Source organism: Anser anser (genome assembly GCF_964211835.1).
Source record: "Anser anser genome assembly, chromosome: 16".
In the NCBI taxonomy this organism is placed as follows: domain Eukaryota; kingdom Metazoa; phylum Chordata; class Aves; order Anseriformes; family Anatidae; genus Anser; species Anser anser.
This window is the reverse complement of record NC_139737.1, coordinates 16,143,300-16,166,914: the sequence shown is the minus strand read 5'-3', so window position 1 is coordinate 16,166,914 and position 23,615 is coordinate 16,143,300. Positions and strand designations below refer to the sequence as shown.

Sequence of the window (23,615 nt, the reverse complement as noted above, 5' to 3'; positions counted from 1 at the left end):
CACCCTCCAGGGCACAGACATGGAGGAAAAGGACTACAGCGAGACCGATGGGCTCTCTGATAAAACAACGCCTAGCAAGACCCAGAAGTCGCCCCAGAAAATTAACAAGAAAATCAAGAGTGCCCTCTGCAGAGTGACCCTGCTTGATGCCTCTGAGTATGAGTGCGAAGTGGAGGTGAGTCAGAGGAGCGCACCGGAGCTGAGCAGGGGACATGTCTCAGCCTAGGAACCCTGCCCAGCCCACAGCTGGCCTCCAGCAAGTCCTTATGTCAGGGCTGTTCCAAGGACAGCTTTGGAGTGCTTGTCATACAGACAAAATGATCCACAGAAATGACCGTTTAAGTTGGAATTTCAAAACAAACAAAAAAATCTTAGCAGGAAATTTCAGCTTTTAGAGTCCAAATTTGTTAGCTACTCGCTATGGAAAACAGTGTGTAGAAAGCAGAAGCTTAATAGATGGAGATAAAGCTCTGCATGAAAATATGTGCATGACACATATGTATGCCAGCGTTTCTGTTGACACCTCAAGAGCACAGCGTGTTTGCTGTCCCACGTGCCAAGGCAGAGGATGTGTGTGCATGTGTTTGTGCAAAGAGGCCAACATGTGCAGATACACATGGCTCCCCGAGATGGGTTTTCATGTGTGCACACAGACCCACATGGGTTTTGGCAGCATTACAAACTGCACCTCACCCCATTCTCCCTGTTTTCATCCCTTGTGTCCTTCCCCATAAAACTGGCAGGCCAGGGACCATCTGGGACGTGTGCTGAAGCCTGGCAGCAGTGCGTGTGTGTGAGTAAATAAAGGTGATACACATGCATGTCCTTGTCGATGCACCCTCATGTGCGTTGGCAGAGCAGCGGGCCTGGGCACCCTGCTGTGGGTGTGTGGGCTGCTCACTATTTGTGCAGTGTTGCAAGCGTGCAATGAGAGTGTGGGCGAGCGTGTGCTTCCCTGGTAGTGGCTGTTGCTGCAGGAAGGGACAGAAGGGACTGGCGCCCGCCAGTGGCCACCTTTACGCTGGGATATGCTGCAGGCCTGCTTCAGCTGCTGTCAGCACAGGGTTAGGAGACACCTAGAATTAAATCAAGCCCAGAGTTTGGGCTGGGGTGGGGGCTCTGTGAACCCACTATGGGGAAGAGGCAGCTCGGAGAAGGGTTGTGGGCCGGGCGTGCCCATTTCTGCACTTGCTTCTGTCTCCTGCCTGCATTCAAGGAGGTAGCATGTCTCTGACCTGCAGCATCTTCCTGGTCAGAGGGACATTTCTGAGAAACTTTGCTTAAAAATGCAGAAGTTGAAACTGTTCAGAAGCAGAGATCCTGGAGCCTTTGTCAGGGAGACCTTTGCACTTGCTGCTGGTGAGTGGGTGGAGGGGTTTTTGTTCTCAGCAGGGTGGCAACAGCTCAGGCTGCGCACAGCAGACCTGCATCTGTATGCAGGTCCTGGCTCCACGAGGTCTCGGCTGCGCAGGATTAATGAACATAAGGAACGCTCCTGCTCTCTGTGGCTGCACAGGAATAGTGAATGCCCCAAGGCAGCTGGCGGGGGAGGTCTGGCCTCTGGGTTCCAGCACCAGCAGTGGTGCCTTTGATCTCTGTGCTCCAGCAGCCCTTACTGTCACTTTAGTGGTAAAGTCTGTCACAGAGAGCTTTGGTGGCTGTGGAAAGATGGATTGTCATGAAGATGAAAGTCTCTCCCAACAATATAACCAGAGCCGAGTGCTCCTGTGACTGCAGTGGGCTCATGGGGCAAAGGAGTGACTTCGGTCAGCCCTGAAGCAGCATGTGGTGGTGTCATCCTTCCCCAGATCCCCATTCTCATTTGCCAAGCAAAACCTGCATGCAAAGACAAATCTGGGATGTACAATGGCTGGCTGCTTTGTTAGCAGAACAATGATTCTCAACAAGCTTAGGAAAAGCAGAGCATTACAGTCCCAGCCCCCCATAGGCTTTGTTTCTAGTCTGGTTTTGTTCCCAGTGCTTGATGTTGGCAGTGAGCTGGGGCATGCAGGGCTTTATTCACAGTGAGGTCAAGTTCTCTGTTGTTGCAGTGCAGAGGACAGGGTTGACTCAGCAAACACGGAGCTTCTGCTGTCTAAAAATGTAATTTGGGGTGTAGGGGAGAGGAGGAGGAATTGTTTAGCGCAGAAAGGCTTGTGCTGAATTTCTTCTTTCTCTCTGTTGGGCCCCATGGAAATAGTTTTGCCTTGTCTGCACGCAGAGGATGTTAATGCTTAATTCTGTAAAAATCAGAAAGGGAAATCAAACCATTTGGTGTTACACCCTTCCATGTGCTGTGTGCTGAACCCCTGCCATGGAAATCTGGGTTAGCGGGAAGGGGAAGATATAGAAAGGGTATGGCAGGAAATGCTGGGGTCTGGAGGAGATCTGGATGTCAGGAGGAGCTCAGGGCTGGGGTCTGGCAGCAGTGAGACATTGTAGTTGTGCTGGTTTCTGTGTGAGTGGCTCCAGTGCTGTAGCGCTTGGTAGAGGTACTCAAAGAAATGGGTACCTCAGAGAGGGTAAATCAGGAGCTACTGGTCGGAGAAGTCTGTAAATGCGTGAGAAACATATGAGCCTCTCCGTGAGCAATCAGGGGCCTCACTGCCACTGGTAGTGACGAGAAAATACACAAGGGAGTTCAAAGGACCAGTAATGAGGGCATCCTCCATCGTAGCATGCGTCTTAGGCTCTTCGTGCTTCTCTTCCGTCCTGCTGTGCTGTGAGGAGGGCGTTGGGAAGGAGCTTGGTCTACAGGCAGCAGCATCCACCACGAGGTCTGGGACGTGTTTGTCCCAACCCTTTGCTCTGGAGCAGAGGTGCCTGGTCTGGCTGCACCCTGCTCTGGTTTGGCACCACCGTCCCTTGGTGTGATGGGGGATGAGCCAGGTGGCCGCTGGGTCTCCCCCGACCTGTGGGACCTGCCACGGGCTGCACCGTGGGCTGTGTGGCCAGGGAACAGCACATGGTGCCCCGATGGGGTCCGTGGGCCCAGGCCAAGCACTGCCAGACAAGGGGGCTGCTCTCAAAGGCAGCCCCCAGCAGTTTTGTGTGGTGGCCTGGGGGGGCCAGGGCTGCGCTGATCCTGGGGCTGCTCCCAGCTAACACCGATGCAGGCGGGGACAGAGGTGTCCTGTGTCCAACGGGTGCTGCCTTCTCCTGCTGGCTCTCTGGCGACACGAGGGAGCTGGTTCACCGTGAGCCTCTCTGTGTCTCCTGCAGAAGCATGCCCGAGGCCAGGTCCTCTTCGACATGGTGTGTGAGCACCTTAACCTTCTGGAGAAGGATTACTTCGGCCTTACCTTCTGCGACTCCGACAGCCAGAAGGTGAGGATGGGGAACCCCTCTACAACCACCCCACTGCTGAGTGGGGTCCCCAGCCCGCTGACATGTTGTCTCCTCCTTTCAGAACTGGCTGGACCCCTCCAAGGAGATCAAGAAGCAGATCCGCAGTAAGTGGTTGGGGAGGGCCATTCCTCCCCAGTGCTGGGCTCCCAGACAGCTCGGCCCCAGCCACTGTTTGCGGCTGGGCTGAGCCCTCACCTCCACTTGTAACTTTGTGCCCTTGGTGGGTTCCAGGTCCCCGGCTGATCACAGGACAGGGCAGGGATGTTGCCGGGAGCCTGGTGTTCCACGGGGTCACACATGAGAAACCTGGGAGGTAGTGGCTGGAAACCAGGCCCTGTGCAGGTTCAGCTGCTGTGGCAGAGAGCCTCCCTGCTCGTTGCCCCCTCCCTAGTGCGCTGTCCCTGGCTGCTCAGTCCTTGCTGTGCCCTCCATCAGCTCATTTTAGTAGTGTGGCAGAAAATGATCGTCCTTTTCTGTCAGGTTAGTAAGTTAAATCAACTGACGGGGCACTCCAACAAACTCAAGCACTGAGGCATGGTCAAGGCCAGGAACGGCCCAGCTTATTCAGGTGCCTGTTAGCCCTGCCCACCTCCCCTCCTGTTCGTGACAGGTGTGGGCATCACAGACCCAGTTTGTGCCTCTGGAGAGCATCCGAGACTTGGTCCCCGCCCTGGGTGCCATCTCCTCTTGCCCAGAGCAGGGAGGATGGGGATGGGTGGAGGCAGGGTGAGCTTACTGGGATGGGTGCTGGGATGCAGGGGTGCCTTTGTCCAAGGTGTTGCCTTGCTGCACCATGCACTGGAGTGGCAGAAGGGCTGTTGCCTATGATGTCACCTCACTAGGACATGTGAGGCTTTTGCTGTGACAGTGTTAGTCTCTGCATGGAGTGAGCTGAGCTGATGGGTCCCAAGATGTGATGCTTTTCTATCCCCAGCTGTTTGGGGACGTTTACCCAAATTGCACTGTTGTCCTGACAGTTGAGTGGCTAGAGCAGCTGGGAGCTGCACAACCTCTCAGGGGTTCATCTGCCTCATGGCAGCCTTTGGAGCTTCCTGACCCTGTGCCAGGCTTGGGTGGAGTCTTGGGACCCTTTAATAAATGCCTGGATGCTGTGTGCACTCCGTGTGCGGGAGTGAGGGAGATTCCTGCAGGCAGCCAGTGTAGCCCCTGCCCTTACTGCTCCCTACTTTTGCTAGGTGGACTCTGGAACTTCGCCTTCACTGTGAAGTTTTACCCTCCTGACCCTGCCCAGCTCACGGAGGACATCACAAGGTGAGGACTGCCCTTAGGAGCCTACAACGTGGTGTGCCCTTGGGCACAGCTGCTGGAACAGCTTCCAGAGGGCCAGGCGGGAAGCGTGAGGAGGGGCAGCACTCAGGACAGCAGCAGGGGTAGCCAGGGGAGTTGTCAGAGGCTCGCTGTCTTTCTTCTGTGCATGGCATCTCTAAATCACACAGAATGGGGCTGGGAAGGCATCTATTGGAGGTGGCAGTCCCACGGAGAGTGGTGCAGAGTGGGTGTTCTTTACATGCAGAGCCTCCACAGGGAGCCCCAGCCTGCTTCCAGGGCATGCGCCTCTGCCCTGCTCTTACCCTCTGTCCCCTTCTGCAGATACTACCTGTGCCTGCAGCTGCGTGCGGACATCATCACAGGGCGCCTCCCCTGCTCCTTCGTCACGCACGCCCTGCTGGGCTCATATGCCGTGCAGGCTGAACTGGGCGATTACGATGCCGAGGAGCACGTGGGCAACTATGTCAGCGAGCTTCGCTTCGCCCCCAACCAGACACGGGAGCTGGAAGAGCGCATCATGGAACTGCACAAGACCTACCGGTGAGCTGCGGGAGGGGACAGGCTATTGGTGAGGGAAGGCACTGGGGAACTGGCCTGTGCCCCGTGGGGCGTCTGGCCATGTGTCCCTGTCTCTGTCTCTCTGCAGGGGCATGACTCCTGGGGAAGCAGAAATCCATTTCCTGGAGAACGCAAAGAAGCTTTCCATGTACGGGGTGGACCTGCACCATGCCAAGGTACTGGGCTGTGGAGCTGTGGGAGCGACGGCCAACGCCAAGCCCTGTTCTGCCCTGGTGCCAGCACACCCCTGGCACATCAGGGTTTACAGTAGCTCCAGCTCCTGTTTCCTACAGTTGGTGCAGTGACGAGAGAGAGAGTTTAAATGTGCAAGCTGCTTTGGGTGCCCGTTAAGTGCAAGAGCTGAACAGGGCTGGAACTGTTGTTTTAGCAAGGGGAAGTGCCAAGTCATGCCCCTGGGGAGGAACAAGCCCAGGCTCCAAGACATGCTGGGGGCACCTGGCGGGAAAGCAGCTGGTCAGGGAAGACCCTGAGGGTCCTGGGGGGGACAGGAAGTTGAATGTCGATCAACATTGTGCTCTTGCAGCAGAGTATGCCAATAGTATTCTGGGCTGCATTAGGCAGAGCATTACCAGCAGGTCAAGGGAGGTGGTTCTTCCCCTCTGCTCAGCAGTGGTGAGGTCACACCTGGAGCCCTATGTCCAGTTCTGGGATCCCCAAGATGCTGAAGAGACTGTCGCACCTCCCATATGAGGCAAGGCTGAGGGAGTTGGGACAGTTCAGCCTGAAGGAGAGAAGGCTTGGAAGAGGGTCATCAATGTTTATAAATACCTGAAGGGAGGGTGCAGACAGGACAGAGCCAGGCTCTTTTCAGTGGTGCCCAGGGACAGGACCAGAGGCAATAGGCACAAACTAAAACACAGGAGGTTACTTCTGAACATCAGGAAACACTTCTTTACTATATGGGCGACTGTCACAGCACTGTCACAGGTTGCCCAGAGAGGCTGTGGAATCTCCCTCCTTGGAGGTATTTAAAATCCGTCTGGACATGGTCCTGTACAACCAGCTCTGGGTGGCCTTCCCTGAGCAGTGAGATTGAAACACATGGTCCCTTCCAACCTCAACCATCCTGTGATTCTGTGACCTCTGCCAACTTGTCCCACTTAGAGTGCTAGGCAGGAGGGAGCATGGCACTCCAGAATGGACTGGTCCTTACTGGGCTGCTGAACCATCTCCTCCTGTCCCTCTCGCCTCCTCCAGGACTCAGAGGGCATTGACATCATGTTGGGCGTCTGTGCCAACGGCCTGCTCATCTACAGGGACCGGCTGAGGATCAACCGTTTTGCCTGGCCCAAGATCCTTAAAATTTCCTATAAGAGGAGCAACTTCTACATCAAAATCCGCCCTGGTGAGGTGAGTGCAATGGGCCCAGCGCAGCCTGAAGTGGAGCTGTGTGGGGAGATCCTTTCCTAGCCTCATCTTCTGCCCCAGGAGTCCCAAGCTAATGGCCTCAGCTGGCCGAGAGAGGATAGCTCCTGTGGTGAATGGAGGTTTTCAGCAAGTGCTTTCTTGTTTGCACTCTCATTTTCTCACTGACATGATGTCTTTGGCCACAGCAGTTCAGCAGGCTCAGGACACCCCACACTCCTTTCCCCGTAAGCCAGACACTGTGACCCTGCTGGTAAAAGAAGGTGTCCCAGGAAGGGAATTTCAGGACCGTTTTTGATATTTGTCTTCCATACTTCAAAAAAAAAAAAAAAGAGGCTTTTCGTTCGTTTTCTATCATTGTTTTCTGACTTTACTTTCACTCTCTTTACTTTTACTTGCACTGATGGGAAAATGCATTTCCACCCACACATTTCCCAGTGGACAGCACATCTGAGATGGAGAGAGAGACTCTCTCTAGCCAAAACAAGCCGTAAAAGTTTTATGTTTCTTGAGGGAGTTTCTCTCTCACTGAAAATCCATTTACAGTTGAGGAAAGTGCTTAGGCCAAAAATTTAGGCGGTATGATCCTACCACCCAGTGGGACTGGGTATGGAACTTTCCAGCATTGTTTTGAAGATGTTTTGTGTGTCATGGCTCCTGCCAAGGCAACCTGAGGGCCTTGGCAAGGCAGATCCCATCCCACCGTATCCTCTAGGGCAGGATCTGCCTGTAACAGCATGTCTCTATCTCCCCCAAGTACGAGCAGTTTGAGAGCACCATTGGCTTCAAGCTGCCCAACCACCGCTCTGCCAAGCGTCTCTGGAAGGTCTGCATAGAGCATCACACCTTCTTCAGGTGAGGAGCCCTTTTCCAGGCCTCAGAGGCAGGCATGCTCCTGCCTCTGGCCCATTCCAGCATATTCGTGTGGGGAAGGGGAGCTCCTGCAGTGTCCCAGCTGCCTGTGCCCTTCCCAGGCAGGAGCTGGCCATCCTCCCACTCTTTGCGGGTGGGCTGTCCCCTGCCTTTCAGCCCCCTGGGTCTGGCCACTCTACCTTTCGTGTGCAGGGAGGGAACAGCTCTGCCCCTCTGTCAGCCACAGACCTGCTGTGCTCCAGGTGTGGAGGCTCTCGTTTGTCCTCCTCATGTGGGGAGCTGTCTCTGCTCTGTTGGCTGCCCTGTGCCACTGCTGCCCAGGACCACTTGCTGGTTCAGTCCTCGTCTTACGGCCCTGAATTCCCCCCATCACTCCTTTAGCCCTGCGCTGTGGCTGGCCCCTCTCCTTCACCGTGGTCTCAGCTCTGCTTTGCACACCGGTGCTGGGGGGCAGTGCTGGGGGGCATGGCTGGGACTCGCCGATGCGACCCCACCTCTCCCATCCCCAGGCTGGTGTCCCCAGAGCCACCCCCGAAGGGCTTCCTGGTGATGGGCTCCAAGTTTCGCTACAGCGGGCGGACGCAGGCACAGACACGGCAGGCCAGCGCCCTCATTGACCGCCCAGCCCCCTTCTTCGAGCGCTCCTCCAGCAAACGGTACACCATGTCTCGCAGCCTTGATGGAGGTATGCCCCAAATTGGGGAGGGGGAGGGAGATTGGTCCGCTGGCGGGAGCAAGGAGGCAAGGAGGAAGGTTCAGAGGGGTGCAGCCAGGGTCACTTCTGGAGGCTGTCCCTGACTAGGTGCCCATGGCCTGTCCCCACACCAAGTGGTGGCTCAAACCATGTGAGCAGCAGGGCCGCAGGCACAGCTGGCTCCGCTGAGCCAGGGCTGGGGTCTGGGCAGCCTGGGGATGGGGCTGTCCCCAGCTCCTTGTGTACAAAGCAGGTGTGGAAGCCAGGCTGGTGCAGGGAGGGAGAAGTGGGCTGAACTTTGGGTCATCAGCACCATCAGGAAGCCCTAGGACACGTCTTTCCTGCTACAGATGCTCTTGGGGCTCCACAGCCACCATCTCCTAGCCAGGCTGGGGTGGAGGGCTGGGGCAGGTAGGGCTGGGAAAAAATGCTTGCTGCCTGTGACCTGGGCTCTCCCTGCACACCCAGAGTTCTCACGCCCAGCCTCCGTCAGCGAGAACCACGATGCTGGAGCAGAGGGTGAGAAGCAGGATGAGGATGGTGAGTTTGGCAGTGGGAGACGGTCCGAGACGGAGGACGAGGAGGTGACTACCCCAACAAAGATCAAGGAGCTGAAGGTACAGACCTCGTGGGCAGAGGACCGTGAGTTAGGTGGGTGGGCTGGCCCACGCCCACAGCAGACATGCAGCAGGCTGGGACACGGGCATCAGGGCTCCATCTCCCTGTCTCAGGGCCATGCTGCAGGTGGGAAGGGTCACATCAGGACAGAGTCATCTGGAGCCCTTTCTCCACCAGGCAAGCCCAGTGCTTGGTGTGACCCGTCCTGCTTGGGGGCATGGCTCTTGGCCTCACCGCTGGACACAGAGCTGTCACACCCTACCAGCAGCTCCGATTTCCCCAGCACCCTCCAGCTTTCCTCAGGGCTGGCCCCCAGCAGAGCCCAGTCCCTAGGCAGGACTGGTCCCCAAGCAGTGCTGATCACGGGGCGGTCCCATGCTGGTGTGCAGGATGGGGAAGGGCCAGGCGTGCCAGTGGTCACCACTATGCAAGCAAGGAGTTCCCTAGCCATGGGAAGCATGCTGGGCCCCTGCTCCCTTGGCACCCTGTAGCTCTACACGGCCCTGCTTGGGCATCCCGTGGCCGTGCCCACAGCCCCATTGTTGTGCAGCTATGGCCCTCTGCTCTCTGCCCTGGCCCTGGGTTGGCTCAGGGAACAGCCCAGCCCGTCTCAGCCCTGTACTGAGCCGGGGTTCAGTCCTCCTGTGCTGATAACCAGTTCTGACTGGGGGCAGGGGGGCACAGCCAGGCCCTGTGCAGGCACCTGAATTCAACTTAACTGTGATGCTCTTGAGAAGTTTCCTCGACTGACCCTGCTGGTTACTTTTAACCCTCTCTTTGCTGCCAGCCGGAGCACGAAACAACCCCCAGGCACAAGCAGGAGGTATTCTCTCTCTGGAGTATCTTAGTTCTCATCGGTGCATCATATTGTCCATCCTTTTCAAAGCACCACTGTGTGTCACCCTATTTACTGGAATACAAGATGCACCGAGGCGGGGGGTTGGCCTGCTAGAGACACCCGATGAGCAGACAGCTGGGGATCTGCCCCAGAGCACACACAGCATCTTCTATCCCACTAAGTAAGGTAGTCCTAACTGTATGTGTGAGCAAGAGCCCTCCCAAGGCACAACGGCCAGGCCACCATGCCGAGTCCTTGGCCCATTGGGAAGACTTGGCTTCTGCTCATGTTACTGACTCCTCCATGTCCTCTCCTCATGTCTCCTCTCTGTCCAGCCCTGTGGCCCTATCTCTCCCACTGAAGAGACAGCCCCGGCACAGGCTGGCCCCATCGTTCCCACCTCCTGGCCTATGCTTTGCTTTTGGCTTTCCTGACTTGGGCTGTGCGTCACGTGCCCTGCACAGAGGCTCGCTTTTCACGAAGCCCCTTGCTGCCTTTCTGCCCTGCCGGGAGCAAACGAGTCCCTGAGCATCCTTTGGCGCTGACCTGTCAGAGGCAGACACTGACAGCCACCCCCATGCAGCGGAGGGGCTTCCCGACCAACTGTGGCTGGCCTGGCCAGGGTGAGCTATTGCAGGCAGGAGGGAGGCTGTGTTCTCCCGTCACACAAATTACCTGTGCCTGCGGTGCTACCTCCAACAGAAATGGGCAGCAGAGATACCCCCGGCCTGGGTCTGCCGATTCATCCCAGCCTAAAATTCACAGTTGCTCTCCAGGTTTCTCTTCTACTCAGAGTGGGGTTTGGATCATCGCTGGACCAGTCAACAGAGGCCAGTGCAGCCCTAGCAGTGCTAGCCAAGTGGCCATGAGATGGGGCTTGCTGCACTTCCTCTATGCAGCCCTTGGCATCCTGCTCAGCACAGCAGGGCAAACCCTGCTGGTGCGGTGGGCACCACAGCTCCTGCAGGCTGGCGTCTCGCCCCCCAGCCCAACACTGGTCACGGTCCCTCCACTGTCTGCTTCATTGCTTACCCCTGCTGCATGTGCATGTGCTGCTCCCGCAGCCCTGTGCCCCCTGGCACTACCCTGAGCCTAGAGGTGGGCAAACCGTGAAGCACATGCAAGTGGACAGGGGAGTTTGTCCATGAATTCTGCTGAACCTTCACGATCTGTATAATTTGTCTGAGCTTTTCATGGGACTCCTTTGGATCTCTGGGATTTCACTGAGCAGAGATATGGGGGAGGGGAGATGCTTCAGCTGACTCCTTTCGAACCTCAAACCAGGTTTGAGTTTGAAGCAGAAGCTGGGTTCTTGTTCGGAGCTAGTTTGCCCACCTCTGCGGCAGAACAAGGGGAGCCACCCTGGTGCCTGTAACATCACCAAAGGATTCTTTAACACCTAAATGTAACCTTGCGCTTGAGCTCTCTGAGCTGTCCTCTTTCTACAGCAGGCAAGACCCAACCCCACCCCAGACTGCTGTTGGGCCCAAGCTGGTCCATGTTGATGCAGGTTTGGATCCGTGTTGGTCATCTTTGACCAGCCCTTGACCTCTTGCCCTTCAGCAGAAACCCCCCTTTGAAGGCACTCCTTCAGAAATGCCGATGGGCGACTCCCTGAAGCTCTTGCTCAGAGGACTGGCCAGTTTCCTGCCCTGCTGGGACAGAGGCTCTTGGTCCTTTTGTGCCTTGCATGTGAGAGCAGCACAGATGAGGTTGCTGATATTTCCAGTGGGCCCCTATCCCTTGCCTGATCCCTAAGGAGAGCCCTCTCTCTTCTGTAGATGGTTCAGCTCATCCTCAGCAGGCCATGCTGGAGATGCCAAAGGGACATATTGTGCCCTGCACAGAAGGAAGACCACTGTGGGTGTTCCACCACTTGCAGTTCCCTGCAATGGTCTTAAGTGAGAACTGCAGCCCAGGGTGCTCTTATACGCTCTACATTTGGCTCTTGAGACCCTAAATTCAAGCCCAGTGTAAAGCAACCTCTCCCCAGCGTCCCTGATTGTCTCTTTTGCCTTGGCTAGTGCTTTAACCATGATTACCTTCCTCTCTCCTTCCCCAAGTTTTTAGACAAGCCAGAAGATGTTTTGCTAAAGCATCAGGCCAGCATCAATGAGCTGAAACGGACCCTGAAGGAGCCCAACAGCAAGCTGGTTCACAGGGACCGGGACAGGAGGCTGCCTTCCTCACCAGCCTCTTCCTCGCCCAAACATGAGGATGAAACACCGAAGGGAACCCCAGAAAAGGCCAGCGAGGTTTGTTCTGCTGCTTGTCTTATGGATGGGATCAAGCTGTTCATGGGGAGGTCTTCATCAGTTGCTGGGCTCCTGGTCTCTGCCTCTAGCACAGCCCTGGGGAGAGCAGAGTGGGAGCTGTGTGTTGGGCACAGCGGGTAAAGCAAGGGAGCCTCTGGCCAGGCTGTTGTCTCCAAGTTTTGTAATGAGCTAACTGTTTCCTCTCTGCTGGTAGTGATCTCCCTTTATGCCCAGGCACTGCATGGGGTCAAACTGGTCCTTTTCAGGGGGATGTGTTTGTTACCTGTGGGTTGGGCTGTGAGATGGGGCCTTCTTCACCCTTTATCCTATCAGGGCTCCTGCTTGTCAGCACCCTGTGCAAGTCTTGTCTGATGGGTGTCCCCAGGAGTGCGGGGCTGGGCTCCTGCACAGAGGTGCTCTGTGGCACACTGACCTGCCACGACCTGGTTGGTGGGAGCCGGAGGAGGGGTGCTGGGTTGAGTGGTGCTGTGCTGGGATTCTGCATTTGTGTCCTCTCCTCCTGGCATTTTATCTGCTGGCTTTGCAGTGGGACATCTGCCCTAGGAGAGAAAGGAAGATGCCTGGGGTGCTGGAGCAGGACATCTGGGCTGTGCAGAGTCCGTCCGTCCGTCCCCCCCCCCCCCCCCTCAGTGCAGCTGGGTGCTGCACAGGGTTGGGCTCGTGCTTGGCTCAGCCCAGGCAGTGGCCCAGGCCTCAATGGTGAGGGTATTCCACAGCTCGGACACCCTCTCCCTCCCTCCCATGTGGGCTGAGAGCACCGGACCCTCCATGCTTGCTCTCCCCACCTCAGCGTCCTCTCCCCTGCAAGAGCTGTGGAGCCAGCAGCCGTGAGCTTCAGGCCTCATACACTCTGCGTGTGGGGCACTCCCTGCCCCAGCTCTGTCCTGGAACTGTTTCACTGAGCAAGTGAGGTCATGGCACTGCGATATGAGGAGGGGCTCTGGGGGAGGCTCGTCTGGGGCCTCTCCATGGGGAATTTGTGGTGTGCACATGTGCCTGCTGGTCCCCTGGAGATACGGGGCTGGCTCGGCTGGGGCTACAGAGCAACCCAGGCAGAGGAGAGTTGCAGGAGGTAACAACCCCTCAACAAAGCGCCAAGCCAGAAAGAGGAGGAGGGTTTTTAACCTCACATCTGTTTTAGAAGCATATGTATAGTGTGCAAAGAAAGACCTAAACGTAACATCTAGACCTGGCATAGCTGGTGATCTCTGTTCATCCATCCATCCATCATCCACCCATTTGTTCCTTCATTCCTTCTCATGTGCTCTCTCTCTTTCTGTGTCTGTCTGTCTGTCTCTCTCCCTCCCTCCCTCTCTCTTTCTCTCTCTTTCTCTTTCCCCATGGGTGCTGGGGTTTCCGTGCTGACACAGTGGATGGAAGAGGACACCTTAGACGATTTTGCATCTGAGCACGGAGCTTCCCTATGCATGGAGTCTTTCACGCAGAAAAGCCTTGTCTCCTCTCCTGAGGTTATCATCATCCCCTTTCTCTTCCCTTGGCTTCACAGTTTGCCCTCTCATGGTGCCCCTCAGGCAGTGTGAGGCGTTCCTGCCCTCTAAGCAGAGCTCAAGCTGTTTGCTGGCACCCCTGGATGGGTCTCTGGGGCAGGGCTGTTGGTGGAATCTGCTCCTGTTCCTATTGCTTTGAATCTGTGAGACAGGGTCCTGGGAGACCTTCCAGTGAAGCCCCACTGGCCTTGAGTGGTGGCAGGGCATCCCCCAGGGTTGGCTGTGCTCTGGGTGAGGGTCCATGCTGGAGCTGGTGCCAGGGGTCCCAGGAGGCAAGTGCTGAGCACCACGGCACAGGTTCTCTGCAGGTGTCTCCTCCAGGTGCAGACAGGCACCCAGCTACAGGCTGTCTTCAGCAATCCCTTGTGCTTTCCCCTCCCTTCAGCTGCAGTTACAGTTGCTGAGGCCCTGGCACCCGGAAGTAGGGCACCTCTGGATGCATCAAAAATGTTGGATTGGCACCTGTACACAGCAGGATCACCCTGCCTTCCAAGTCCTTGTGTGCTTCCTGCCTGTGAGGGACGTGGGCACAGCACTCCTTGCGTTCAGGGTTCGTTGTCGTGTGATAGCGATTGTTTCCTGGGACAGCTGAAAAAAGATAGCACTGAGAAGAAGAAAAGTGGTCTTCGAGACTTGGTTCTGATGTGGTTGGATCCAACCGCGCTGAAATGTAGTGCACAGCAGTGCTGGGGTGCGTGTCCTCCCTGAGTGCCCCCAGAAAAGGCATCAGGGGAGCAGCAGCAGGCTGGGGCAGGTGGACAGGGGAGGGGTGGAGGGGGCAAGGGCGAGGTTGGTTGCACCCTGATGCTCCCTGATGTCCCCGGCTGTGATGCTGCTGCGAGCGGGGTGACCGGGAGTCCTCCCTGTGCACGGGGACTGTGCTGTGGAGATGAGCCAAGGCAGGATGGGCAGGCCTGGCTTGTTGGCCCCACTGGGGTCCAGTCCCACTGTGCTTGGGGAAACTGAACTTAGGCCCAGGCCACTGCCTGTGCTGCCCGGCCCACACAGGCAGCATCTGCCCCATCTGCAGCTCAGAGCAGCCCTTGGCTCGGTGCTAGAGATCCCAGCGCTGGCAGGGGCAGGTTCTGCTCCACCAGGACAGCTGGAGTGTGAACCTGGGCTGAAGCACGTGTCCCCGAGAGGTGGGATGGATATGAGTGAGGGTTTGAGCACAGCCTCGGGCTTCAGCAAGGATAAATGCACCTTCGGTGAGGCTTGGGCTCTGTGGCAGCATCTCCTGTTTTGTTCTGGGCCCCTCTATGTGCCAGTACTTGGGGGTTGCTGTGAACTTCTAGGTGCCAGTACTGCACTTGTCTACAGAAGGGAGATGCAATCTCTGCCGGAGCAGAATGCTGCAGCCTGTGCACAGAAACAGCAGCAACGAGGTGTGCACGCTGCACTAAATGCACGCGTTCCTCTCTTCTGCCCTCCAGAGGCCCTTGGGGTGCCAGGGCTGTGCTGAGGTGCTGACAGCCAGCTGGTCTCACCTGAGGTTTCTCTCCACACATTGGCAGCTGACATTCAGCATCTGATGCATGCAGCCTTGCCCACATGTGGCTGGCGCTCTCCATGAGGAAGTCAGGATCCCATGAGGATGATTGCACGAAGACCGGCACATCTGCAGAGCTTGCATCGTGCTCAAGTGGAAAGTCCCTTGGTGCCCATGGGGTTGCTGAGGTTGGGTTATCTGCCACCCCTGCCTACGTGTGGTCACTTCTCCACCTTCCCCTCCTTGGTTCTCACTCTTGCTGGAGGAAGAGTGCCGGACTGGGAGTTGGATGGAGTCTCCTCAGCTTCTGGTGACAACAGTGTCATCATGATCTTGGATTCATTAATTCTTCCCTCCTTATTGTGAGGCTTGTGCATTCCTTTCAGGTGAGCTGGGTCTTTTCTTTGCAGAGGAGCAAAGAAAAATGGCAGGTACAACAGGAACAGTGCCAAAGGGAAAACCTCCTGACTGCTCTGGGCTCCTCTGAGGTTGTGAGCTTTGCCTGCAGCCATCAGGTGCAGAAGGCTGTCTCTGTTCCACATTGTCGTTGCATTTCTTTCCCGTCTCCGTGTTTGTCCTTTCTTGTGACATGAAGGCCGTGGTGAGAATGTCCTTCCCAGCTGCTCCTGTTCTCTGGAGAAGGTGTGTTAGGGGGAAAAAAAAAAACTCCAAAGCTCCAGAAGTTCTCTGCTTTCCTGGAGGTATCCAGCTGTTTGCACTGAACGTACCCAGGAGTCCTCAGGCTCTGGGGGGCTGCCAAGAGCTGTGGAACCAGAGCTGTGGCCAGGGCTGGCCTTGAGCCACCTGCAGCAGAGAGTTCAGAACATACTACAGGGCAGTTGGCTGTTTCCCTGGCACGGGCTATGCTCATCCCAAGAAAGTTTGAGGAGAAGCTGGTTTAGAGATAAATCCGGAGATTTCGTTTTTTCCTTACTGGTTATGAGGTACTGCTGTGGATCAACATATTGTTCCAGGCTTCAGAAGACTTAACCTAACGCTCTTTAATGTACAACAACATTTGTCTAGAGCCTTACCTCAGAGCAGGATCCTGACCAGGCTCATCATCTTTGTCTGGGGAAGGTCTCCCCCAAAAGGACTCTGTCTTACAGCCAGAGAAAAGGGAAGAAAAAGCTGAAGAGATCTGTACCTGTGCTCAAGCCCTGTCTATCAGTGCATTGGCTGCAGAAAGGGTCGATCGGTGAGGCTGCGTTGCAGGACCAGAAGAGCTGTACCCTCAGGGAAGTAAGCCGTCCTCTGGCTGAATCAACCATGAGCATTCCTAGTGTTCAGAAAAGGCTGGAAACTGATCTGGGCATCCTGGTAGGCCCAAGGTACCCATTTAGCTCATGGTAGTGGTGCTTCCTGGGTCAAACTTACCCATGAAAGACACAGATGTGCCTGGGAGTCACTGAGTACCTCTGCTGTGGCTTCTGTGGACCAACAAGAAACAAAACCATGTGAGGAGACCACTGGGGGAGGCAGATGTGGAGAAAGTGGCCTGCAGAGCAGGCAGTTTTTGGGAACGCGGGTACACTGAGAATTGATACCAGGGAGGCTTGTGCAAGGGGTGCTGTGGGAAGCTGGTGGAGGATGGCTCTACTGAAGGGTCTAGGCTCCTCAGTGCTCACAGCCAGTTGTCATGGTGCAGGCCTGCTCCATAGCCTCCTGCTGCAGTGCAACAGCCGCTTGCTCTCACCAGAGCGTGGCAGGGAAAGGAGCCAGCACTAGGTATGCTGACTGCCCAGGTGGTGCTAGCACCACAGCCTGCGATGCTGAGTGCCAGCAGCCATAGACCTTTCTTTGGCACCTGGTAAAGAAGGCAGGAACTAGGGGGTGGCATCTTTTTTGTTGGGGGCTCTCACCAATTTTTAAACTGAAGCTTTGAACTGAAAGAGGGTAGATTTAGATTAGATAAAAGGAAGACTTTTTTTACTCTGAGGGTGGTGAGGCACTGGAACAGGTTGCCCAGAGGAGCTGTGGATGCCCCATCCCTGGAGGTGTTCAAGGCCAAGCTGGATGGGACTGGGGGCAGCCTGGGCTGGTGGGAGGTGTCCCTGCCCATGGCAGGGGTTTGGAATTGGGCGTTCTTTAAGGTCCCTTCCAACCCAAACCATTCTGTAATTCTGTGATTTCTGATTCCCCTCCTTGTGGAGGCCTTTCCATTACCAGTTGTTTTTCCTCCTTTCTCTCTCTCCTCTAATCTCGTTTTCCCTTCTCTCTCTCTCTGTGCTTCCTTCTGTCCTCTGTTTCTCTTTATTCGGTATCAATTAGGTTTCCATTCTGGGTGTAACCACTCCCAACATTCACCCTGGCCCCTCTGTGTAGGGTACTGCCGGTCCAGCTCTCCTTTGCATTACTTTGTTTTCCTCGTTTGAGTAGGGAGAGTGCAGCCAGCCCCAGCTCCCTGCGGCTGACGTGCAGGAAGGTGCTGCAGAAGGCCAGTTTCTCTCACCCTGCAAAAGCAACACTGGCTCTGTCCTACTGGCCAGTGTCCTGGGCGTCCCATGGTGTGGGCAGAGCCAGCCCAGAGTGGCCATGGGAGCCCCGTGGTGAGCTCTGCAGGACCTGCAGCCCTGCCCTTCGTGTGTGTGCAGTATGTACCCTAGGATGGCTGAGGAGGCTGCTGGGCTTCCTCATCAGTACAAATGCCCATTGCTGTTTTCCTGTTGCTGTGTTCTCATGGGTTATTTTCAGCCTTCTGTTCCAGAATTGGAAAAAATTTATCCCTGCTTTGTCTTTGGAGCTTGTGAGGTCTTCAGGGGTCTTGCAGGACAAACACATGACTGTACCAAGTGTATGTAGTAATAGTAATCTGGCATCCACCCCTGCACAGCAGCATAGCTTCACTGTGTGCTATATCAAATACTCACTGTGTCTTTGCAGCAGGATGCTGCAGCCTTCACTTGGTCCTTGCTGCAGTCCCTGCAGCTATCTCAGCCGCCGAGCCTATGTTTTTTCATTTTACAGTTAACTTTTTAAAGGTTGCTTTTCTGAACTGCATGGTTTCAGCATCGCTAGAAACCTCTGCTAAATAATTGGTTTTGATGATATTTCCCAGGAGATCTGGAAAGGAAGGATGGACCTTGGAGTGAATCCAAGTGGCAGCGTCTGGTAGGAAGGGGAAAGGGCCTTGCTGATGCCTAAGGTGGCTTCTCTTCTTGCTCATGCTACTTCTTGCTCAGTCCAACTTGGTATTAGGGCATGTGGATGAAACTGAGAGTGAAGCTAGACAAAACAACCACTGCTTACAACAAAATCTCACCCTTAGCTCTCATAGAAACTGTTCGGGCCAGCTAAAAACAGGAGTGAAATGGGGAGTCCCAGTTTGGTTTAGTCTGCTGTACTCCCCTGCCTCATGGGGAGCTCTGTTAATGTGCCTGCTGAGAGCATTGCTCCCACTTCTTTATTTCCAAAAAAGTGACAGATTTTGCAGGTATGTTGGTAGGCCATTGCCCATAACAGGAGGTGGTCCAAGGCCCTGGAGAGGACTCAGCCACTTTCACAGCATCAGCCCCCTTATTTTAAGTACCTTCTCTCCATCAATGCCATCAGTTGTCAGGCTCTTTGTATATACCCTGCCTCAACTCTTGCATGAACAATAATTATTAATTTAGTCAACCCCATCTAAGGCACATCAGCTTTCTGTTACTCATGAAAGCAATCATCAGCTGTTAGGTAAAGTATGTTTGATGCTAACTCTTCTTGCTCCAATTGCAATGCAGGGCTCGGAGCATTGGGTATTTATAGAGAGAGAAACTTCTAGGCTGGAAGAGGTAGCTCTAAAGAAAGCTCTGGGAGTCAAGAAAGAAGAAGCACGTGCAGGTACTTCAGAGGTGAAAATGAGTGTGAGCATGTCGAAAGTGGAGATGGCAGTAGGGAAAGCCAAGGAAGTGGCAGGCCAGGAAGAGACAACAGATGCAGATCTGGAGACCTGGAAGAGAGCAAAAATGATTGCTAGTCCCGAAGATTTTGAGTCTGTCTGGGAGGACGAGATCTGTGAGAAGGAAACCAGGGAGGAGCCCAGCATGGAGGCAAAGTGCTTGCCACCTGAGAGAGCAGAGGAGGAGCCCAAAGAGAGAGGCGAGGGAGTAACTGCAAGTGCACCAGGTCTGTCCAGGCCAAGCCAGCAGCCTGAAGAGAAGCAAAGGACCAAGACTTTGGGACCAGATCTGCCCCAGGGAGAAAGCAAGATGATCTCTGAGGAGCACGTTTCTGCAGCCTCCAGGAAGCAGGATACCAGAGTGCTAACTGCAACCACAGAGTTCATTAAAATTAAAGTGAAGTCTAGTGATGACAACACAGAGACTTCTGCTACACAGAGGATCATCTACTTAGGAGACCTAGAGGGAGATGAGAAGGACAATAAAACACATCTGCTTTCAGAGGCAGGAGGACAGCTTGACTTGGTGGAGATGCCAGAAACCACAGTGAACAGGCCAGGAGAGGGATCAGAGCCCACAACACCCATGGAAGAAAGGTTCCAGTCCACTTCCTCAGTGTATGAGCAACAGAGAGCAGCATCAGAAAAACCTGCCGTAGTGCCAGAGCAGCCTGAGACAGGCTATGATGAGACAAGCCCTGCAGGACGTCCTCCCTTGGAGCAGGAGCACTGTTTGTCAGTGCAGCAAGAGGAAGCAACAGCGAGTCTTAGGGGCTGTGAAACACAGGAGAAAGATGAAACCATGTTGTGTTCCCAGGAGGTGGGCTCAGATGAAAAGGATCTGCAAAGCCCAGTAGGAGGATTGAAGCTGAGTGCCCTGGAACAGGAAGGCAGTAGGGCTGAGGACCTGAAACAGAGCCCAGCTGCAGGAGAGCAGTGGGGCACGGACGTCTCTGTGACAGAGTGGAGGCTCTCAGAAAGAACCATACCTGATGGGAATGAGGAGGAAAGCTCCAGAGTGGTTCTGCAGATGGAAGAGATAGAGACTAAATCATCCTCTTCAGCTGTGCCTCAGCCGGGCTGCCCTCATGCCACTGCAGGGCTGGAGGAGGATGAACCCAGCACTCCCACCCCTGGGCCCTTTCCCCAGCAACCAGGCCCTGTCCCTGCAGAGCCAGCCCAGGACACAGAATCCGAAGGCCAAGACCTGTCCCAGGGCACCAGCCTTGTGAGAGGTGTGGGCACACTGGAGTATGTGAACCCCTCAAAAGAGGTGACGTGCAGGGAGGCAGGTTCTGCAGGGGCACTCAAGGACACGAGCCCTGTGACAGAGTATGAAACACCCGGGGACGTGAGTTCTGAACCTGAAGAAAGACCACAAGATGTGGGCTTTGCTACAAGGAAAATACACCAAGATGCAAGTCCTGTTGCAAGAGGACTACACCAAAACATAGACAGTGCAGCAGAGCCAGTCAGAGATCCGGCCACAGGGGAGGATGTCTGGGACTCAAACCCTGTCACTACAAAGGGAGTCCAGAGAACCACAGAAAAGCCACTCCAGGAAGAAAAGCCTATGATAAAAGAGCTCTCCCAGAACATAGGGCCCAGATCAGGAAAGCTGATGGGAGATGAAGGCTGTGGAATGCAAGAATTATCCCATGACAAAAGCCCTTGCATGAAACAGCTGTCTCCCAAGGCAGAAGAAGCAGAACAAAAGACTGAGACCATTATAGGACACCTGCCTCCAAAGGGTCCTGAGTCTGGAGGGCCGCTCCACACTGCACATACCAAAGCACAAGAGCCGCCCTGGGACTTGGAGTTTAATGTGGGACAAGCTCTGCAAGGCAGGAGCTCTGTGGTAGGAGAACCTGCTAGGGACAGTGACCTTGCTCTGGGGCAGCCAGTGCAGCCTCCCAAAGAAGATGCTGATGTCCTGCACTCCCACTCCACTGTAACGGGAATACGTCAAGAAAGCACAATGTTCCAGCTTTCAACCTCTATGTATGAAGGCAGTGAAGAGCTGCAAGTGAGCAGTGGGATACAGAAGAGAGAGTCTGGGCCATTGGTGTGTACTGATGGTAGGACAGAAACTGTGTCCCAGGAGCACAGAGGTGTCACCGAGGCCCCGCTCCTGGGTAGCTGGCAGGACAGTGAGAGCTACAAGAAGACCTCAGTGGCCTCTAAGATTAAGATGTTTGAGCAAAGTGAAGCTGAGCGAAGGGCAGCCCAGGAGGAAGAAGAGCATTTGCCTGAAACTGAGAGACCAGCAAAAGCAAAGGGGAAGATGAGTCTGACACAGGACGTGCTTTTGAACACAGGCCCCATCTCGCCTCCGTCGCTGACAGGTACTCCGGTGGAACTGGCATCCAGTGTGGCCTCATTTGCCCTCAAGGGGCAAGGGGCTGGTTCGGGAAACTCCTCTCAGCCCCTGTCTCTGAAGGAAGATGTTTCTGTTGATCTGGAGCATGGAGAAGACAGTGCTGACCTGGCTTCCCCTGACTCCGGCTGTGAACTCACACTGGCAGAAGCCGTGGTAACTCTTCCAATGAACTGTCCGGATGGAAAGTTCATGCGCATGTTGTGTGGCTCTTTATTTACCATGTTCAGTGGCACCTCACACATCCATTGACTGAGAACAGTCGCTTTGCATCCCCTGTCCTTTTATGTATGTGTGTGCGGTCAGGCTTATTTGCTGAATGCAGACCTGCTGGCTAGTTGGTTCATCAGCTTTTTGTTTCGTGATACCTCCCCCCCGCCCGACATTTTGGCAACCTGGAGAATGCCACTCGCTAATCCTGAAAATGGGCACCCAAGCCTCATGTCCAGGAGCAAGAAGGGAGATGGGGGGTTGGATTAAGGAGGTGTGGCTCTGCCACAGATGTACATACACCAGTCAGCAACATGCCCACGCTTCCAGCTTCACCCCTGCATTTCTTACGTTGATAACCCTTCTTGCTTAGCTCACCAGCCTCACCCATCCTCCCCTGTCTTCGGCAAGCTGGTGGCTGGATGATGAAATAGCTTTCTTCACTCTTGTAAGCATTAGATCAGCTCCTATAGAGTTAATTTCCTCAAAACTAACCATTTTCTCTAATCCAGAGCAAATCTCAGGAACCAAGTGGGGAAGAAAAGGATTTATCTGACCCGTCTGTAAAATCCAGCATGAAAGAAGAGAATTTAAAGACTGCTGTTCCAGTGGTCTTACAGGTCTCACTGCTGTTTTACTAACTGCTTTTTGCCATAGTATGATAGCTTACCTTAAGCAGCTGAGGACTGTATGCTTCCAGCTCCTCTCCCCCTGGTAGAGCTGTTACGAATGTATTTATACACACACTCACACACACACACACACACAAACACATATGCGGCTGTGTTCCTCTTGCGTTTGTTTGACACCCTGTTTCTCATACCTCTCAACCTCCCAGCAGTGCAAACAAAAAGTGCCTTTGCCAGCAGAGCCTGGCACGTTGCAGGGGATGGCTCTGGCAGCAAATGCTTGGACCAGAGTCCAGGAGGTGGGCTTCCCGTGGCATTAGTGGGATGATTTCTAAGGGAGAAATGCCTAGAGCAAGATGCAAAATAAAGCAAACGCATGGGTCTAGATTTCCCATCGCTTCATGACAAAATATGGCAAGAAGAGATGTACCCTCTGATGGCAGAGTTGAGAGGTATGTCTGTGTTTGGGGAGCAGCTGGTGGAGGGAGGTAGTCCCTGGGCTCTGATCGTGCTGTCAATTACACTGACCGAACACACGATCTGATGCCTTAAGAGTCACCCCTGGTTGCGCGAGGCCTTTGGAGGGGGGCTGGTGGGCAGCTGTGGTGTGTCTAGCCCTCCTCCCTCTGGGGTGATGTCCCCCAGCCCCACATGGATGCTCCACTTGGGCTGAGCTCAGTGCAGTTGGCACGCTCCTTCGCTTCTCCTTCACTGTACCTTGCTGATGGGGCCCTTTTCTTTAAAACTCTTCTTTTTTCCCTTTGTCTTTTTTTTTTTTTCGTTCCCAGTTTTACCGGTGTATGATAGCATTGGCGTTTGAGCTGTTTCTGAATGTCTCTTAACAGAGCTGTTGTTTTGCATACATCTGCTTTCACTAGGTGCACTGATGTGCCTCTAAGCTGGCCAAGCTTTTCTGTGTGACTGACCCTTTTTTCCAGTGATTAATTACCAGTAGGCTTTTGGCAAAATCAGATTAAATAACCCTTTTCCCCCCACCCCTGCAAAGTCGCTGCTGTCAGAAAGGTTTCAGTTTCCATGCTTGAGTTGTGTTTAACTCTACTCTGTGATGTTCGCTGCAGCCTTTTCTCCTCCTCCTCCCCCCTCTCCTCTGTCAGCGCAGCCCGCGTTGCCGTGCCATGCCATGCTCACTGTCTCCATCTCTCTCCATCATTGTGTCTCATTCAGAGAGCAGGCTTGAGGGAAGGCACCGAGGAGAAAGCTAAGCCACCTCGGCACAGGGCTCCTGAGAGTGACACTGGTGATGAGGAGCAGGACCAGGAGAAGGACGCAGTGTTTCTGAAGGACAACCACCTGGCCATCGAGCGCAAGTGCTCCAGCATCACGGTCAGTTCAACCTCCAGCCTGGAAGCAGAGGTGGACTTCACAGTGATTGGTGACTTCCATGGAACAGCCTTTGAGGACATCTCCCGAAGCCTGCCCGAGCTGGACAAGGACAAGAGTGAGATGGAAGATGAAGGCCTGGTTTCCTTCCAGCATACTGACAAAGTTGTTCCTGGACTGGAAGAAGATGTCAAAGTCAGGGAGAAAGTCTCCCAGCCCAGCACAGATGTCTCCCAGCTAGAGGTACACAGGGAAGCCGTTCCACCAAGATTGCTTCGGTGCTGTCATCTCTCCATGTTC

General features: G+C 54.7%; 1 protein-coding gene across 19 annotated transcripts in view; it reads left to right on the top strand.

The window, feature by feature from the left end:
* EPB41L1 (erythrocyte membrane protein band 4.1 like 1) overlaps window positions 1-23,615 on the top strand; it is an 80,301-nt gene that overhangs the window by 42,821 nt on the left and 13,865 nt on the right. For 8 of the 19 annotated variants that reach the window (XM_083801335.1, XM_083801325.1, XM_083801327.1 and 5 more), the window contains 16 exons: window positions 11-175; window positions 3,223-3,327; window positions 3,410-3,452; window positions 4,545-4,620; window positions 4,960-5,178; window positions 5,285-5,372; window positions 6,415-6,567; window positions 7,340-7,437; window positions 7,965-8,140; window positions 8,618-8,766; window positions 9,555-9,590; window positions 11,669-11,860; window positions 13,252-13,350; window positions 18,601-21,291; window positions 21,858-21,965; window positions 23,160-23,558. In XM_083801335.1, coding sequence (XP_083657461.1) covers window positions 11-175; window positions 3,223-3,327; window positions 3,410-3,452; window positions 4,545-4,620; window positions 4,960-5,178; window positions 5,285-5,372; window positions 6,415-6,567; window positions 7,340-7,437; window positions 7,965-8,140; window positions 8,618-8,766; window positions 9,555-9,590; window positions 11,669-11,860; window positions 13,252-13,350; window positions 18,601-21,291; window positions 21,858-21,965; window positions 23,160-23,558 — 4,797 coding nt within the window. The remainder of the gene's footprint in view (window positions 1-10; window positions 176-3,222; window positions 3,328-3,409; window positions 3,453-4,544; window positions 4,621-4,959; window positions 5,179-5,284; window positions 5,373-6,414; window positions 6,568-7,339; window positions 7,438-7,964; window positions 8,141-8,617; window positions 8,767-9,554; window positions 9,591-11,668; window positions 11,861-13,251; window positions 13,351-18,600; window positions 21,292-21,857; window positions 21,966-23,159; window positions 23,559-23,615) is intronic. The other 11 variants (XM_083801332.1, XM_083801333.1, XM_083801331.1 and 8 more) reach the window with 9 other exon arrangements.